Source organism: Salvia miltiorrhiza, chromosome 3 (genome assembly GCF_028751815.1).
Source record: "Salvia miltiorrhiza cultivar Shanhuang (shh) chromosome 3, IMPLAD_Smil_shh, whole genome shotgun sequence".
In the NCBI taxonomy this organism is placed as follows: domain Eukaryota; kingdom Viridiplantae; phylum Streptophyta; class Magnoliopsida; order Lamiales; family Lamiaceae; genus Salvia; species Salvia miltiorrhiza.
The window spans coordinates 47,589,090-47,607,636 of NC_080389.1; the positions used below are offsets into that span (position 1 = coordinate 47,589,090).

Below are 18,547 nucleotides of genomic sequence, written 5' to 3' on the forward strand. Positions count from 1 at the left end.
TGTTTTTGGGTTTTTGTACGTTGATGTTATTGAGATTGCACACACAGTCACACACATTCTACGTGCTTTTTGATAATTGAACTTGGTGTAGCATCGACGGTGTATAGAAGAGAAAAACTGCCCATGAGATTATAGAGATTCTTGATGAATAGGATAATCATAGTAAAACTCTCCAGAAACCGAAATAATCGAATTTTAATGGCAACACACACACACACACACGGTATATGTTTGGATTTTAAAATTAAATATACCAACTTTATAAGTTGTTAAATTTTGATTTCGATTTTATTTTTCCCAAATTTTAAAATGACGTGGCTCTTATGTGATTCGCCGGCACAAGCCTTTTAGTTCGTCGGACAAATAACAAAGCGATGTTTTCTTTTACATGAAACGGTGCCGTTTTATAATCATTTTAATAATTCACATGAACCCTAATTTTACATTCCTTATCTTCAATAATACGTCGAGCTCTTGTTCCCTCTCAAGAATGGGAAATTTAGCTATTCAATTCAATTGTGCAACTGTAGAAACTTAACTTATACGTCATGTCATCTTCTGCATCGTTTTCATTTGGATCCGAAGGCAACGGGATTACATGCCGGTGCAACAAACCTGCGAAAGTGGAGACCTCAAGAACCCCAAAAAATTTCGGTCAAATGTTCTATTGTTGTCAGCGGCAAGAGGTTAGAATCTTTATGAGCTTAATTTTCGATTTTCCCCTTCAATTTTTTATTATCCCCTTAATTCTCGATTTTCCTTGTCAGTGTAATTTCTTCCTATGAGTGAATGTAATTCAGAAGCAACATATGGAAGATTACCAAAAGGGGTGATTGGAGGAGAGGGTTGGAAGAGAATAGCATAGGAGAGGAAACGTTGCATGAGAGAAAAGAAGGAACAGTAAAGAATAAAATGCTTAATTACCCAATTTGAATCTAATTAAGAAAACGACGTCGTTTTGTCTTGTTTAAAACGCCGTCGTTTTGTTTCGCTCTAATAAAACGTGATCGTTTTATTTCCATGCAGGATAATTTGCTTGACACGTAGGCGCCACGTCATTTTTTCCGATCAACGGAAATGAAATCGGCGTCAAAATTGAACAACTTATAAACTTGGTGTATTTAATTGTAAAATCCTAACTTCGCATCAAATATGAATTTTGAACAAAGTTTATGTATTTTCATGCAATTTTTTTCTTGAATTTACTATAACTACTGTTTCATCAGTAAAAGAAAAAAGTCTAGTACTTTACATAGTTCGTGTGCAAGCCAAAAGGACGACCAAAATTTAGGTTAATCGACGTTCCATCCACGCCGAACGTTAAAAACGGTCACAAATGGTGGCTTTGATGTAGTGCGGCCTTCAATCTACTACAAATTGGCTACAATAACGTCGCAAATTTGCAGATTATAAAATATTTATTGATTCAATAGACGACTAAGTGGCTGCCATTATCAGTCATTCAACGACGATGCTATAGAAAAAAATAGTGTCTTGCAAACAAGGTAACCTATTGTTTTGAAATTTGGAGTTCTAATTTGAGAGGATTTGGAAAAGATTTATTGATTTGTAATGCGTGAGTTATATGATGTTTGCGGTACAAATCGAGGGCACAAAGCAGTGCGGATAGTAAGATCGTGCAACTATTTTCGTCTGACTTTATCTTCTTCTTTTTTTTCAAATTTATTTATATGGTGTTTTATGATTAATGTTGTTGTCATTTTTTTTAATAAAAGGCGAAAGAATAGTTCGCTACGTGCTCAACGCGCGACTGCATGTTATTGTCTTTTGTATATACCTTGACTATGTTCGTTTTATGGTAAATATTTTACACCAATAAAAATTTTGGAATGTGTTGATATAAATTGATATAATCTTTTGATTAAAAAAACTAAGAAAATAAAGAAGTAACTAGTTTAAAAATCGATGCATAATTTTGCTAGGACAAAAAAATTATGTAGTTATTGCATCACATATATTTGTGTTAGACAAGACATTGTTTACTCTGTCATAGACATATAATTTTGTGTGCGATAATATTTGATAGATACAGTTAATTTGTGTGGTTTAAGAAAAGAGTAAAATTTTGAAGTAGCCAAAATGAAGCATAAAACACAATTTATGGCCACACATTGAAAAAACACAAAATTTGGCCATTTTTATTGATTTGGACGTTTTTACCCTTAATGAGGCGGACCGGGTAGGATCAGGCACGCGGGTCGCGTGCCGGGTCGGGTTAGGCTCTTATGGCACTATTAGTGCCATAAGTGCCAAGATTTTACTTTGATTTTATTTTGGATTTCCGTTGGCACTTATGGCACTATTAGTGCCATAAGTGCCAAAATGACCATTTTACTTGGTTTTATTTTGGATTTCCGTTGGCACTTATGGCACTATTACACAACAACATCATTTAAACCCTAAATGGAACATTTAAACCCTAAATGGATAATCTAAACCCTAAATGGAACATCTAAATCCCAAATGGATAATCTAAACCCTAAATGGAATATCTAAACCCTAGGGGGAAGTGTGCACTTATGGCACTTATGGCACTAATAGTGCCATAAGTGCCATACGTGCAGCACAGATCAGATCAGATCTGTCGATGGCTGAAATCGAAGGAGGCGGAGATCAGATCTGCCGATGGAGGAGGCGGCGCCGCAACGATCAGATCAGATCCACCGCCTAGTCTCTTCGTCGGCGCCTGCGAGAGAGAGATAGAGGCGGAGAGGACAATCAGAGAGAGATTGCAGTTACGTCGATCGCGGTGAGATAGAGGAGGAGAAGAGGATAATCGTCTCTCTAATCTCTTCGTCGGTGCTGGCGAGAGCGAGATACAGGCGGAGAGGAGAATTAGCTTCATTCACATCGTCGCAACTTATGAAACAGGCGGAGAGGAGAATTGGCCGGATGAAAGTTCACGTCGCAGGCGAGATAGAGAGAGAGAGAGAGGATGAAAGCTGAATCATGTGTATGTGCTGCTGCGTGGGTTAATCCCTAAATCTGGATCCGGGTCAAAGGAAGTTGTTGGATCTATTGGATTAAAGGGTAGATTAGGTAGAGCACATAAAAGATGATCAAATATTGATATTTCAAATTTTGTGGACAAAATTTAAGTTTCAATCACCAATAGGGCCATCCGGCCCTATTGTTTCTTAAGAAAATGATAGATTTATACGATTGCGAATAAACTTCTTCAACTGTTTCCTCTACTGGGCTTATTTTGTAAAGTTAATTACTTATAATTGGAATTGTAAATTTAATAAGATGTTTGTTTCTTTCTAATTTCTACCTTATTGGTTGATTTTTTTTTTAAGAGTTCATTAAGTTATTGCTCAATGATTATATAATGTTTTCCGTGTTATTTAATTAAATTTGGAGGATCATGAATTGGTATTTGTAATGCTTTTTAATAGTTAATATATAAATTTTGTTTCCAAGCATTCCATAATAAAATTCCATGTATTTTCGTGAAGAAAATTGAAGACATTCATGTATTTTCCTAAAGAAAAATTCATGCATTTTCGTAAAGACGACAAAGTAAATTTTTTTACGTATATAATTTTTTAGTTAAGTAAATTGAAGACATAAATGATGTGTATTAGTGACGTTCAAGGCTAATCGAAATAGGGTGAATCGGTCCGGAAGGGATCCATGGTCAATTGTTCGGGCTTGAAATCATTGATCATGGGCTGAAACTGACAAAAATGTCGATCCAATTATGTGCCCGAAATTTTGAATTGAAAATTGGCGATTAACTACCGAGTTGAATTGCCAGGCTTGTAAGTTGGAAGGGGGTAAGGGCGGGCTCGGGTAGCAGGGGGCGGCAATCAAGGTAGAAAATCGATGGTTTTGGGCGATTAACCGGAGGTTTTGGCTGAAAATTGTCAATTAACCGCTGAAAATCAGCGTTTTTTTTATATATTTTTAAAAAAAATTCAAATTCAAATTCAAAAATAAAAAAATTTCCACTCAGTTCTATCTTTAAATACCCCTGGCCTCCCATCTTCAAATTCATCATATTTTAGTTAACAATTTTACAATTTCTTTTTTCTTTACTTTTTATTTCTCCTTCATTTTTCTTTTATGTGCTTTTACTCTTGTTAGTTGTTAAATTTCTCTCTTGCTCTTGCTAAATTACTCTCTACATGTCCTACTATTGCATTTCTTATATTTATCATTATGTCTCATGTTAATCGTGGCAAGTCTATCAACCTCGACTATGAGGGAGAAGATGTTTGGTAGCATTCCAACCTATCCTCCTCCTCATTCGCCATCATTAAGGAGAAGGGCTCCATCGTCATGCCGTGAGACTGCCGAACTCATAGGTGAACAACATACTCAACGTTTGCAAGAAGATGAGGATGAATAATTTGCACGTAGTTTACAAGGCGAAGAGGCCGATCAAGCACAACATGATATGGAGAAAACCACCACTAAAGGTGAGGATAAGGGTATCAAATCACTTACATCTAATATATTTGTCAAACATTTCAGGAAAGTGAGTAGACCAAGAGATCCAAATAAAGGTCCTAATGCCCTAGAAAAATTACTACGTATTGTAACTATTGCTCAAGTAGTTACAAATGGACGGCAGGTGGAGCTTATGGCACACTGTCAATGCACATGGTGAAAGACTTTCCCATTCTCTCAATTATGGCAAAGCATTTAGCATTGGTAAGCTTGTATTGGACGAAAGAAGAAGCAACATGGATATTTCAAACATGAAGGCCACCATGTTACTTGATAATTAATCCAAAACCGACATAAGAGCTCAAGAGAACCAATGAGATCAAGCCGACAAGAGCCCAAATGATGAAGTCATCGACTTCTACAGATGTGACGCCGATGGGTCTAATGATTAGGTTAGGTAAGGTAAGAGAACTATGTCGGAGTTCATTCTTCATTATTCAATGAAGATACGTAGGCCACTCAATTTAATATTTATATAAAAATTGAGCTCAAGCCCTTTGTTAATTTTTTTTTCCACCTTGTCATTTTATTAGTGTAGTAGGTTTATTTTAGAATTAGTTGTTAGTATTACTTCATCTATCCCTTCTATTTACGCATATATATATATATATATATATATATATATATATATATATTTTTGGTATGTCCCTCAAATTTATGCACACTCTATTTTTGGACACTACCCACACATAATTTTTAAAATTTTACCCTTGTAACTTACACTATTTACCCACAATCTACTTAACAATATCATCAATGTGAGACCATTTCTCCACTATTCATACTCTAAACAACTTTTTATTATAACTCATGTCATGGTCAACTATGCATATTTACGAGGGACATGGAGAGTAATAATTTAGAAACTTTAGTGTAGTAAGTTTAGTTTACTTATTCAATACTGTAAATTTATTTGTACATGTAAATTATAATTTTTTTAAATTTTGAATTCAATAAAAATACGAATTTTCTTATATTTCGTTGGTAGTTATAATTTTATTTCGTTTATACTATAGTTTATTATACTTTGTCTTGACTTTATTCAATAATAATTAATTTCATAAAAAAAATATACACAATACATCATTTTGATAACTTATTAAGTTTTTAGGCAAAATCTCATGTGAGACTAAATGAATATGTAAGATGGGTTTGACCCTTCTTGACCTGACCCATAATACATTATATAAGAACCGTTTTATTATTAATTGATAAATGAAGAGAGTGATGCAATGGTTGTGCTGTGCGCCCCTATAAGTAACTCTTTCACCATGGTTTGAAACCATCCATTACATTTTTTTTTCCACTATGTTTTTTTTTGTGCGTTTTTTTCTTCTCTTTTTGTGCGTGCCTTTTTTTTTTTTTTTTTTTGCCCTTTTTCATTTATGTTTTTTCTCCTCTTTTTTCTTTTTCAATGTTTTGCAAAACATTTATGTGTTTTTTTTTTCAATCTTTTTGTGCATGCCTTTTTTCTTCTGTTTCATTTATATTTTTTTTTGTTTTTTGTTTTTTCAATATTTTGTGAAACATTATACTCCCTCCGTCCGCGATATTGTTTCAACATTTACCATTTCGGTCCGTCCGCAATATCGTTTCTACTTCCATTTATAGACGGAGGGTCTATAAACTTCCACTCACAATAATAGTGGGACTCAAACTCCACTCACTACGATATTTATTACTATCTACTACTATCCACCAATTTTCTTAAAACATGCGCCGTCCAAAATGTGGAAACGATATCGCGGACGGAGAGAGTATTTTTTTCAATGTTTTGTGCGTTTTTTTTCGTTCTTTTCAGTTTCTTTTTTGTTCTCTGAAATATTACATTTTTTTAATATCAATGTTTATTTCTTTCTTACGATAATAATTACTTGACCAAATAATTAAAAGCACGAGTTCTCGAAAAAATATGTTACTTTTAGTTATTTGGTCAAATAATCATTATCGTAATAAAAAGTAATTATTGATGTGAAGCAAAGTAATGTTTCAAATTTATTTATTTGTTCACGATAATTGTTACTTTTACTCATGAGAATTTATATTTTTAAATATTTGATCAAATAATTATTATTGTAAAAAAAGAAGTAATTATTGATATGAAGAGAAATACTTTGTCCACAAAGAGTGTGTGGTGGAGTGGATGACACAAGTTTTACTCCCTCCGTCCCACTGTAAGTGAGACCTTTTTTTTTGGCACGGGAATTAAGAAAGTTGTATTTTGTGTGTAGGTGAAAAAGTGAAAAGGTGTTTAAAGGGAAAAACTTTTACCCAAAAAGGAAAGAGTCTCACTTACAGTGGGACGCCCAAATAGAAAGAGTCTTAGATACAGTGGGACGGAGGGAGTAATAAAAAAATTGAAAGATGTGATTTTATTGTTAAAGAGTAGTATAGAGCCCACCAAATTGTAAAAGTAAAGGGTGAGTATTATGTAAATATTGAGTGTGAATTAAGTTTAAAGTATAAAGTAGGTTTCCAAAAAAGGAAAACACACAATCTTTGTGCACGGACGAAAATAGTAATAAACACACAATCTTTGTGGGCGGAAGGAGTAAAATATTATTTTTACTCGCGGGAACTTGTACCTTTAACTATTTGGTTAAGTAATTATTGTCGTAGAAAATGTAATTATTGATATGAAGAAATGTTGTATTTCGAAACTATTACTTTTTTTACGATAATTGTTATTTTTACTTGCGAAAATTTGAACTTTAGTTTAGTTATTTAGTCAAGTAATTATTGTCGTGAAAAAAAGTAACCATTGATATGAAGAAATGTAATGTTCTTACAAAAGCAGAAATAAATAGATAAAAAAAGAAAAAAAATTTAAAAACCCAATAAAAAAAAGAGATGGAATAAAAGAAAAGAAATGTAGTGTTCTTACAAAAGTATAAATAAATATAATAAAATAAATAAAATTCTAGGAAAAAAGAAAAAGAAAAAAAACGCCATCATTTTTTAGTTAGTTGGTCAATTATTATTATCGTAAGAAAAAATAATCATTGATATTAAGAAATGTAATATTTCGAAACATTACATTTCTTCAAGTTGATTATTACTTTTCACCATAACAATAATTATTTTTCACCCCACGCCTAGCCTGCCCAGCCAACGCCCAACCTGATCTGACCCGCGCTCCCAGCCCTGACTCGATCCGTCTTTTCCATACATTTAGCCTCACATAAGACCAACTTATGTTTTTAAATTAAACTATACTTTTGCTCAAATTTAACAACTTAACTTTATAAAAATATATAAATAATTTATACATAGGAAATGATTTCAGTGAGATCGTTTATATATGGTGAGATCTTAGATTGATTTGTAGGCGTTGATTACTTGATTTAGTGTATCATATGGTTGATATTTATCTAGAATGAGGGAAATTTTACCTTGATTCGAATTTTGGAATGAGCAAAAATTTTACTAATTTTTTGAATATCGTTATTGAACACTATATATTGTCTTATTCAACACTTTATACTACTGTCTTATTCATTAATCTCCGTCTCACGAAAAATAACAATCTCACTAGAACCTACCATTAAATTACAATATATTATGAATGGTTTGTAATGAGTCATATCTTTTACTATAAGTAATAGCCATATGAATTTAATGATACAAATAGTACAATATAATAATTTAATGTAATTTTAATTAGATTTAAATTAGAAGTTTGCTAATTTGTAAATAGTAGGACATAAAACTTTTGATGCATATATTTATTTTAAAATATAAATTCAGTAAATTATTGTTTCTTACAATACACTTAAATGTTTAAATTATTTTACCAATTTCTAATTTCAAAAATATAAAATTAAAATAAAATAGTATTACCCGTGCGAAAGCACGGGGCACGGGGAAATACTAGTCTTTAGTGTTATAACAAGAATGTGAAATAGAGTTACAATCGTGTGTGTATGTTGGCCTAATAGTATGTGGATAATGTTTAAGAACTAAGGTGATGGTTGGTATGCAGGAATGTAATTACAAGAGAATGGAATGGATTTTGGAATTGAATGATAATAGGAATGGAATGGAATGAAATATATGATTCCTATGGTTGGTATTTACAAGGAATGAATGGATAGAAATGAAATAAAATTAACACAATAATAATAATATTAAATTATTATTATTATTATTGTTATTATTATTGTGTTGTTGTTATTATTATTATTATTATTAGTATTATTTTATAATTATTAATTATTATTAGTTACATTTTATTATTATTATTATTATTATTATTATTATTATTATTATTATTATTATTATTATTATTATTATTATTATTATTATTATTATTATTGTTGTTGTTGTTGTTGTTGTTGTTGTTGTTGTTGTTGTTGTTGTTGTTGTTGTTGTTGTTGTTTTACTATTATTATCATTTGTTGGGAACTTAATGAAATATCCTAATCCTTATTTTGATGATACCAAAATCATTAGGTTTCTTTTGTAATAGACTAGAACTGCTCGAACTCAAGTGTTAGAGTTCTTTTTCTAGTTTAGCTTGCTGTTCTGAAGACTGAAGACTGAAGTTGCAGACTGAAGCATCAGTCGAAGAATCAGTTTTGACTGATTACTTAATGTGTGCCACGTAGAATCAGCGGACTGATACTAAAGTTAAGTATCAGTTAAACATTCTTGCTCGGACTGAACCTCCAACGTTCAAAGGAAACCACGCACTCCAGAAGTACAACCGCATACACATTAAATGCAGAGATCTTAGGATCATCATTTCTCTGCAGAGGTAACTCCTCTTTGGTGAGTACCTTTTCAGAGATGTCGCATCTCATGCTCTTCAAGATAGCCGTTCTTACCAAACAAGGAACCTCGAAGATTGAAGCCTCAGCCCAAGTGCAAATTACTCTCTAACGGAAGAAATCTTGAAGACCTTCACCGCCAACGGATCTGTTCGAGACTTCTCCTATAAATAGCGCTTGAGGATCACTTCAATCTTCACCGATTCAACGACATAAGCTGAAACTCTGTCGAAATTGTTTCTCAGCTAAAGCCCAAACTCTCCAAAGTTTGAATCGAAGAAGAGAATCCCAAAGCCAAAAATCAGTCACTGCTGATTACATAAATTCTCTTAGACCTTAGGCAAACCTTGTTTATCCAAAGCCTAGGTCAAATTAACTGCAAAGAACTTGTTCTTTGAAGTTTAGTTGGCAAGTTTTCAAACCTCCCTTCAACCGAGTGAATCGAGTGTTTGTATTGTAAAGGAGTTCAGAAAGGTACTCTGTCTCCATGAGATCTTAGTGCCCAGAGCGTGCTAGGAGTGAGAAATCCAACAAGGTGTGTTGATACTGAAGATTGGATCTTCAGTTGTTTCGGTTGTGTGCACCCGTAAGCACATGTCCAGGTTTGCAGTGCACCAGTAAGCACTTGCAGAGTGAAGTTGTTGGTATGATCAACCGACCGTGGATGTAGGAAGTGTTTTCGAACCACGTAAAAATCTATGTGTTATTTACAGCTTTCAGTATTTACGTTCTTAATTGTGCTCTTCCTTTTGTAAACTGAAAACTGACTAATTGCAAAGAGAAACTTAAGACTAACAACGTGCTCAACTCATAGGCTATTGCGAAACAAAAGTTTTCCGCTGCGTGTGTTATCAGTTTGACTGATCTATCCTCTGATAGTCAGTAAGATTAATAACATCTCTGTTTATCAAACTCGACTGAAGCCTTACGTGCATCAGTTAAGTTCTTTTGGCTTAACTGATAACTCCTTACTGAAGAGTATTCAGTATCAGTCGTCAACCCTGTTTTGGTCAAAACTCTTTTTAGTAAACAGGTGTCAGAGTTTGTGTTTGAAGTTTCATTTTGATCTCTTGTAAAGATCGAAAATAGCCTATAGGTGTATTCCCCCCCCATACATCTATTCGAGACCCTCCGGATCTAACATCATTTATTATTTTACTATATACTCCCTCCGTCCACAAAAGAACTTCCTATCTTTCCTTTTTGGGACGTCCACAAAAGAACTTCCTACCTATTTTTGGACTATACCCCACCACTTATAATCCTCTTACTTTTCACTTTTCACAACTCTCAATATTAATTATAACACTTTTTCACCACTCCCAATACACGCAACTACCTTTTATCCACTCTCAATATACTCAACAATATTTTTTCTTAAAACCTGTGCCACTCCCTCCTAGGAAGTTCTTTCATGGACGGAGGGAGTATTATTTATTTATTTATTATTAAAATTATTTTATTATTTTTACTATTATTATTATTATTATTATTACTAAAGTTGTTTTATTATTTTTACAATTATTATTTATATTATTATTATTATTATTTATATTATTATTATTATTATTATTATTATTATTATTTTATTATATTATATTATTACTAAAGTTGTTTTTATTATTTTTGCAATTATTATTTATTATATTAATATCATTATTTATTATTATTATTATTAAAATTATTTTATTATTTTTTCTATTATTATTTATAATTTTCTTATTTTTACAATTATTATTATTTAGTATTATATTAATAGTATTAAATTATTGGGTTAATAGCAAAAAAATACACGAACTTTCACAAAATTTGCAAATTGCACATGACCTTCAAAAATGCCTCAGAATACATGACCTTTTAATTTAATCGCGATTTTCACCCGACGAGATTTCCGATCAGAGCCAAGTTTGACTGGTGACTATGTGGACATTACATGGCATAGTACGTGGCTAATTATACACGCTGTCAAAATACGTGTAGAAAACGTCGTCGTTTTTTCTAACACCACCTTTCATCTCCTTTCAAGCACCACCTTTTACACTTACAGTTGAATTTGGAGGGAAATAGAACGTCGAAGGGGTTTGAGGCAAATCAAAGAAAAATCCAAGCAATTTCTTCAACTATTTCGACAACGAACAAGCTACGAAGGCAAAGAGATACGTTTGAAGAGCACGTCTGAAATCGAAGGATGTTTGAAGAGCACGTCTGAAATCGAAGGAAGATAGAAGGTGGATTTCAGAGTGTGATAACATGGGTGGAAGGTATGTTCGTAAAATCGTGAATTTCAAGTGTGATATTAGATAGTTCTTAATTTTTGTATTTCGCAATCGTTTAGGATTTTGAAAAGGAATTTTTTTCGCTTTTATATTGCAGTGATAACTTCTCACTATTCATTCATCATGGTGGAGAGTTTCGTGAAGTTCAGAGCTTTAATGCTTATGCTGGGGGTAAAAAGATAGGGTTTCATGACCTTGGTGTAGATAAGTTTGGTTTTTTTGATTTGAAGGATTTAGTGGAGAGTTTGGGTTATTCTGGATGGGCTAAGTTAGTCTATGTCGAGCCTAAATCATATATATATAGGGTAATCAAAACTGATAAAGAGGTGATGGATATGTTGGGTTTCCTTACAGATGTTAATAAAGTTGTTAGTGTTTTTGTGGAGGGGGGGGGGGGATTAGGAAGAGTGATGTTGGGGCAGTTGACGAGGGTGATGCTGGGGCAGTTGATCTGGGAGATGCTGGGGAAGATGATCATGGAGATGATGGGGAAGATGATGAGGCTGAAGAGGTTACATATGAGCCTTCTCTTAAGGACTAATTGTCAGACTTGCCCACTATAGATTTAAGTGGAGGGGATTGGGTGCTTGAAAGGTATGATGGAGGATTAACAACTGACTCAGAGAAAGAGTATCTTCCCTCTAATGCTGAAGAAAGTGATGATGCAGATGATGATGATAACAGGGAGGGTTTAGATGATGAAGAGTATGTGGCTGTTAAGAGCACCCGCATCGCGGGCTCCTCGAGCATCACTCGAGTAATGTACCATCCTCGAGCATGGCGTTGCAACTAATGTCTCCTCGAGTACTACTCGAGTAATCGGGTAGTACTCGAGCCTCAAATAAAAAAAAATATATTTTAATTTTCAATGGCTGTTTTTATTTTGTTTTTTTTTTTAATTTTTTTTATTTTATTAAAGTTTTATGTAATATTTAGGATTTTATAATTAATGCAATTTAAATTTGAAATAAATTGTGTTATTTAAATTTGAGCAATTAAATTTAAATGAAAAACATAAAATCAAAACTAATATTATCAAGTAGGCTATCAAGGAACCCCAATGCAGCACTACCTACTCAATAACACAAACACTATCAAGTAGGCTATCAAGGAACCCCCAATGCGGATGCTCTAAGAAAAAACAGAGGGAAACAGGTCCAGGTCCTAGCTCATGGGTAGAGGATTTACTTAAAAAATGTAATCCTATTAATGAGGAAGAAAACAAGTCGGATTATAAGGAATCTGGTGATGAGATTAATTCATCTGAGAGTGATGGTGAAGGCCAGCCTAAGCAAAAAAAAAGTAAGTATGATCCAAAGGCAGATGACAAAGACCTAGACCTTAAGCTAGGCCTTAGATTTGAAGATGGAAAGCAATGTAAGACAGCTTTAACAAGTTGGGCAATAGCTAATGGTTGGTTCATTAGATTTAGAAGAGTGTCTAAAGACCAATGTGAGGCTATCTGCAAGCCACCATGTCTGTGGAGGGTGTATGCCTTTGTTGTGTCTAAGGATAAGGCATTCATGATTAAGTCACTTAAGGGAGAACATACCTGTAAGAGGGCTACAAAGAACAAGTTACTAAGTTCTAAATGGATAGCTAATAAGTACCTGCCAGTGTTCAGAGTAAAACCTAATTGGGATGTTAGTGAATTGAGGAGAGACATAGCTGATAGATTTGCAGTCAATGTTAGCAGGGATAGGTTACATAAAGCAAGGAAACATGCATTAAATATTGTCAGAGGGTCGGTTGAAGAGCACTATGCATATCTTAGGAGATACATAGCTGAACTGAAAAGAGTAGATGGAGAGGGCACATTTGATGTTGTTGTGGGCAGTGATGGGGTATTCAAGGGCATGTACATATGTCATTCTGCATTGATGAAAGGTTTTAAAGAGAGTTGTAGACCATTGATAGGCTTAGATGGATGTTTTTTAAAGACTTACTTGGGTGGGATCTTGATGTGTGCTGTTGGAAAGGATGGGAACAATCAGATGTTCCCAATAGCATGGGGAGTGGTCAGTGTTGAGAACGAGGTGAATTGGAGTTGGTTTGTCAAGCATCTGGTAGATGATCTAGAGATAGGCAGTGGTGAAAACTACACCTTCATCAGCGATCAACAGAAAGTAAGCAATCTTTCAACCTAATTTTGCTTATGCATTCAACTTGTAATATGCATTCACACTTGTATTTTTCAAATAACAGGGGCTTATGAATGCTGTGAGCAATTATGCTCCAAGGGCAGAGCATAGGAATTGTGCCCGCCACATCTACATGAATTGGACGAAAGAAAATAAAGGAGCAACACTCAAGACTATATTTTGGAAGGCTGTAAGAGCTACAACTGAACAACAATACAAGAAGGTGTTTGAGGAGATGAAGGCTGAGAGTGTTGGAGCTTACCAGAGCTTCATTGAGAGGGACACTTCAAAATTCTGTAAGGCCTTTCTATCTCTCAACCCTTGTTCGGACATGGTAGACAATAATATAAGTGAGACTTTCAATGGCTGGATACTTAGTGCTAGGGGAAAACACTTGACACACTATTTGGAAGAAATAAGAACAACCCTTATGATGAGGCAAATGAAAAAGTTACATGATATGGCAGTGGTTTCTGATAGGCTTTGTCCTATGATCAACAAGAAACTTGAGAAAATGAAGTTTCAGTCTAGGAACATGAACACTATACCTACACTTGGGGATAAGTTTGAGGTAGATGATGAGGGTGAAAAATATGTTGTCAATATTCCTGTGAGGACATGTACATGCAGAGTATGGGACCTTACTGGTATACCTTGCACACATGGTTTGGCTGTCATTAAGTACTTGAATGATGATGCATCTGATTTTGTGCATGAGTATTACACAGTTTCCAAGTATTTGCAACCTTATAAATATGCATTGGAGCCACTGAATGGTCCATTGCATTGGCCACAGTGTGAGGGTAGTGTGATTAAGCCTCCAACAGTGAAGAACATGCCTGGGAGGCCTAAGAAGAATAGGATTAGGGATCCCCATGAGGTTGATCCCAAAAACCCTAATAGGTTTAAAAGAAAAGGGCTAGTAATGACTTGTGGTAACTGTGGTGAGCGTGGTCATAACACAAGGAGCTGTAAAAAGGAGAAGGTCGAGAAGCCAACAAAAGAAAAATGAGCAAATGGGAGGCCTAAGAAGAATGAGGCTACAGCAAAGGACAAGGGGAAGATGCCTATGATGTCAAAGGCAGAGCAAAAGTAGATTGCCATGGAGAAGACATTTGCAATGAGGGGTGCTGGACTCTATATCAGTGAGGGCAGTGGCAATCAATACTTTAGGGTACTTTTATGTCATTACTCTTCAATTATGTTAGTGTATGATGATATGTTAACTCATTATTCAATTATTGCAGACACCTAATCAGAGGGGTGTCACCCATACTACTCACGGAGGAGAATCAGGTGGCAGAGGAAGAGGAAGTCCTCGGGGTGGTGCAAGAGGAAGAGCTCGAGGTGGTGCAACCGGCAGTGGTGCAAGCAATCAACAGTCAGGAAGCACATTGTTGGAAGGCTCAGCTACACAAGAGAGCATTAACAAGTGATTGAAGACTAGAACAACTTTTGATTTGCTTTTGAATCTAGGCTTTTGAATGTCAGTGTTGGATAAACATAAAATTATTCCATCTTTTTGTACATTATAACCTTTTTTTGACACTTTTGAATCTGAAATGATGAATCAATGAAGATGACACTTTTGGTTAAGTTTGTGTATCTTTGTCAAGCTTTATGTAAATTCATTCATTTTGCTCATTGATTAGCTTCTGAAATGATGAATCAATGAAGAATGAAAGATAAACTACATTCATTGATTAGCTTCTGAAATGATGAATCAATGAAGAATGAAAGATAAACTACATTCATTGATTAGCTTCATCATTCATTAACAAAGGGAAAATTACATCTTAGAATACATAAACATAATTACCACAACAATCAAAGCAAAAGTGAGAATTCTAAGTCTACATTCCATTGCTTTGAACCTTGCTTCCACTGAACTTGGCATATCTTTCTTGTTGACCATGGACTCAAGGGCTTCAACTCCATCACCTTCATATCCACTGTATTTTTCACACATCATACCCTCCAATTCGACGATTGCAGCATCTCTTTCATTTCTCAATTTTTTAAAACAGAGCTTGTAATATGGTGTTAGCTCCGGATTGACCCAATCCCAAAAACGACAATCATCGCCATCTCTCTGTCCACATTCAACGTACCTCCTCTCTGGATTCTTCTCAGTGTGAGAAGTTTTCATAATCGCAGGTAATTGATGAAAACATCTCTTTTCAACGCCTTTACTCGACCTCTCAATTGACGAAAAACTTCGCGAATGACTCATTATTCTTCGTCGATCTGCCTTCTTTCTTCTCGATCCGCGTTTATCCCTTCAATTCGACGCCATTTCACAAATCGGGAGAGCTTCAATTTTAGGCGCAAGAACCCTAATTGTAGAGAAAGATGTTGGATTTCACAATTATAAATATATTAATTCGTATAATTTCACAATACAACGTCGTTCAGTGTGTTAAAATGTAAGTAATAAACGACGTTGTATTCTTACCATCGCCGGTCGACCACGTAGGCGAATTCCGAGAGCCACGTCAACAGTGGAGCATGTGTTGGTCAACGCGGGTGAAAATCGCGATTAAATTAAAAGGTCATGTATTCTGAGGCCATTTTTGAAGGTCATGTGCAATTTGCAAATTTGGTGAAAGTTCGTGTATTTTTTGGCTATTAACCCTAAATTATTATTATTATTATTATTATTATTATTATTATTATTATTATTATTATTATTATTATTATTATTATTATTACTCCCTCCGTCCCTCAAATAAGTTCCTCTTTTTTCTTTTTGGGACGTCCCCCAAATAAGTTCCTCTTTCTTTCTTTCTATTTTTGGACAACTACCCCACCACTAATAATACTTTATTTATTCTTACTTTTCACTTTTTCACCACTCCCAATACTAATTATAACATTTTTTTTCACATTTTCACCACTCTCAATACTAATTATAATATATTTTTTTTCCACTATCAATATACTTTACTACTTTTCCTTAAAACCCGTGCCGTCCCCAAAGAGGAACTTATTTTGGGGACGGATGGAGTATTATTTAATTAAACAAATAAACTTTTATTATATAGCAATCTCATATCCGTGGGAATACATAATACCATGGAGGAGGGGATGAATGGCTAATCCCATATGCATGGAAATAGGCATTCCATTGGGAATGACGATTCCCATTACAAAAACACTACCGACCATAGGATTAGGAATGGACGCAGGAATCACCATTCCATTCCTGCATACCAGCCATGCCCTAAGGTCCTGGGTTCGAGTCCATCGTCGTGCAGTCTTTAAATTTCTTTAATTATTTGTATAATTTATATAAAAAAATAGAGTTACAAATGCAAAAGCCAATAAATGATGCAGAAATAATGGTCTATAAAATCAAACAAAAATAATTTCCAATGTCACCTTGAAAAAAACAATACATACATATATAGGTAAGGATGTCAATTCAGCCCAAAACCCGTGGACTGACCCGATTAACCTGTCAATTCGAGAGGATTATGACTGGAAATTAAAATCAAACGGAAATAATTTTCAATATCACCTTTAAAAAAAATACATACATGTACAGGTAGGGATGTTAATCTAGCTCGAAATCCGTGGACTGACCCGATTAACCCGCCAATCCGAGAGGGTTAGGGCTGAAAATTTTCAACCCGATAAAAATTACAATCCAATTAACCCGTAACCGAATAGCTCGACACCTGATAGGGTCGGTCCGAAATTAACTCGAAACCATATAAGGCTGATCCGAAAATAATGTGTCCACTTGATTATATAAAAATTATCTCGCTATTTCACTTTCAACTTCATTACTTGCCTATGAAAATTAGTATAATAAGATATTTTTTTCAAAAGTTTGTGAAATGTATTTTGATTCAATATTAAAAAGTTATACTCATCATTTTACTTTTCTATATTTTTTTATCCTATACTTAATATAAAAATTTTAGATGTAAAAATTAAAAATTGATACTTATTTAATAAAAATATTGCATTTTTATATCTCTAAGACTTGCATATTAGTTATTATGTTATGTAAGTCAATGTTGAAATGTTACTTTTATGCATGTATTTATTATTAAAATAGGATTTTATTAAAAAGGAAAAGAGAAAAACAGAACCTAAACCCTTGAAAGCACAGAAAGCAGACTAAGGGCCGAGCCTCATTAAAACCTCAGCAAGAGGAAAAAGAGTACTCGTCTAAAAGAAAAAGTGTTAGAAGCTGAGTTGGGAGAATCTCAGAAACTCCGGCCGAACCATCGCTCCTAGAAAATCCCGGCTTCCCAACACAAGAAAAGAACGAGAAGAAAAGGAAACACAAAAGAAAAAGAACTAAACAAAACCAACCACTGCCGATGGCAGTCATAGAAGTAACCCCGGCCGGTAAGACGCCGTCGCCGAGTCCCTCCTTAAGCCACCGTTCAGCAAGGGAAGAGAGGCCAAGCAGCCGGTGATACGCCGTCGCTGAAGGCCCATCCTCCGTAAAATAAAACACTCTAACAGCCGCACCACAAAAAACCATCTGTTTGTTGCTGCCGTCAAGGTTCCCCAGAACCCACAGCATCCCCAAAAAGAGTCCGATGACTCGAGGTATGAAAGTCCCAGCCGGTAAGATGCCGTCGCTGAGCTCCCCCACCCCAATATCCGACCAAATCCCACCAAAAACCATCAGACCGAAGTTGTGAAGAGCGTCACTGTGAAAGTCACGACGTCGTATCCGCCTCCAGTTTCCATCAAGCCAAGTCCCATTGCAGCAAACCGCTGCCAACTGTTTGATGAAATTACTGACCCCGCACCATAAGTAAGAAGAGCATATCTCAGCCGAAATGTCGTCGTCGCTGAGATAGTCGCACTCACTCATGTAGCAACGTCCCATGTGATCAAGAAAAGCACCGCAAGGATTCGT

At 34.7% G+C, this 18,547-nt stretch overlaps 1 protein-coding gene across 1 annotated transcript; it reads left to right on the plus strand.

Moving 5' to 3' along the window:
- The first annotated feature begins 11,495 nt into the window (after nt 1–11,495).
- Nucleotides 11,496–14,674, plus strand: LOC131018908 (uncharacterized). Its single transcript, XM_057947597.1, has 5 exons — nt 11,496–11,506; nt 11,619–12,032; nt 12,116–12,278; nt 12,667–13,647; nt 13,727–14,674. The coding sequence occupies exons 1-5, from the start codon at nt 11,496–11,498 to the stop codon at nt 14,672–14,674; spliced, it is 2,517 nt and encodes an 838-aa protein (XP_057803580.1).
- The last annotated feature ends 3,873 nt before the right edge of the window (nt 14,675–18,547 follow it).

Coding starts and splice junctions, on each gene's coding strand:
- LOC131018908 (XM_057947597.1), top strand. Junction 12,279..12,666: donor GCTCCTCGAGCATCACTCGA/GTAATGTACCAT, acceptor AAGAAAAAACAG/AGGGAAACAGGTCCAGGTCC. Junction 13,648..13,726: donor TCATCAGCGATCAACAGAAA/GTAAGCAATCTT, acceptor TTCAAATAACAG/GGGCTTATGAATGCTGTGAG.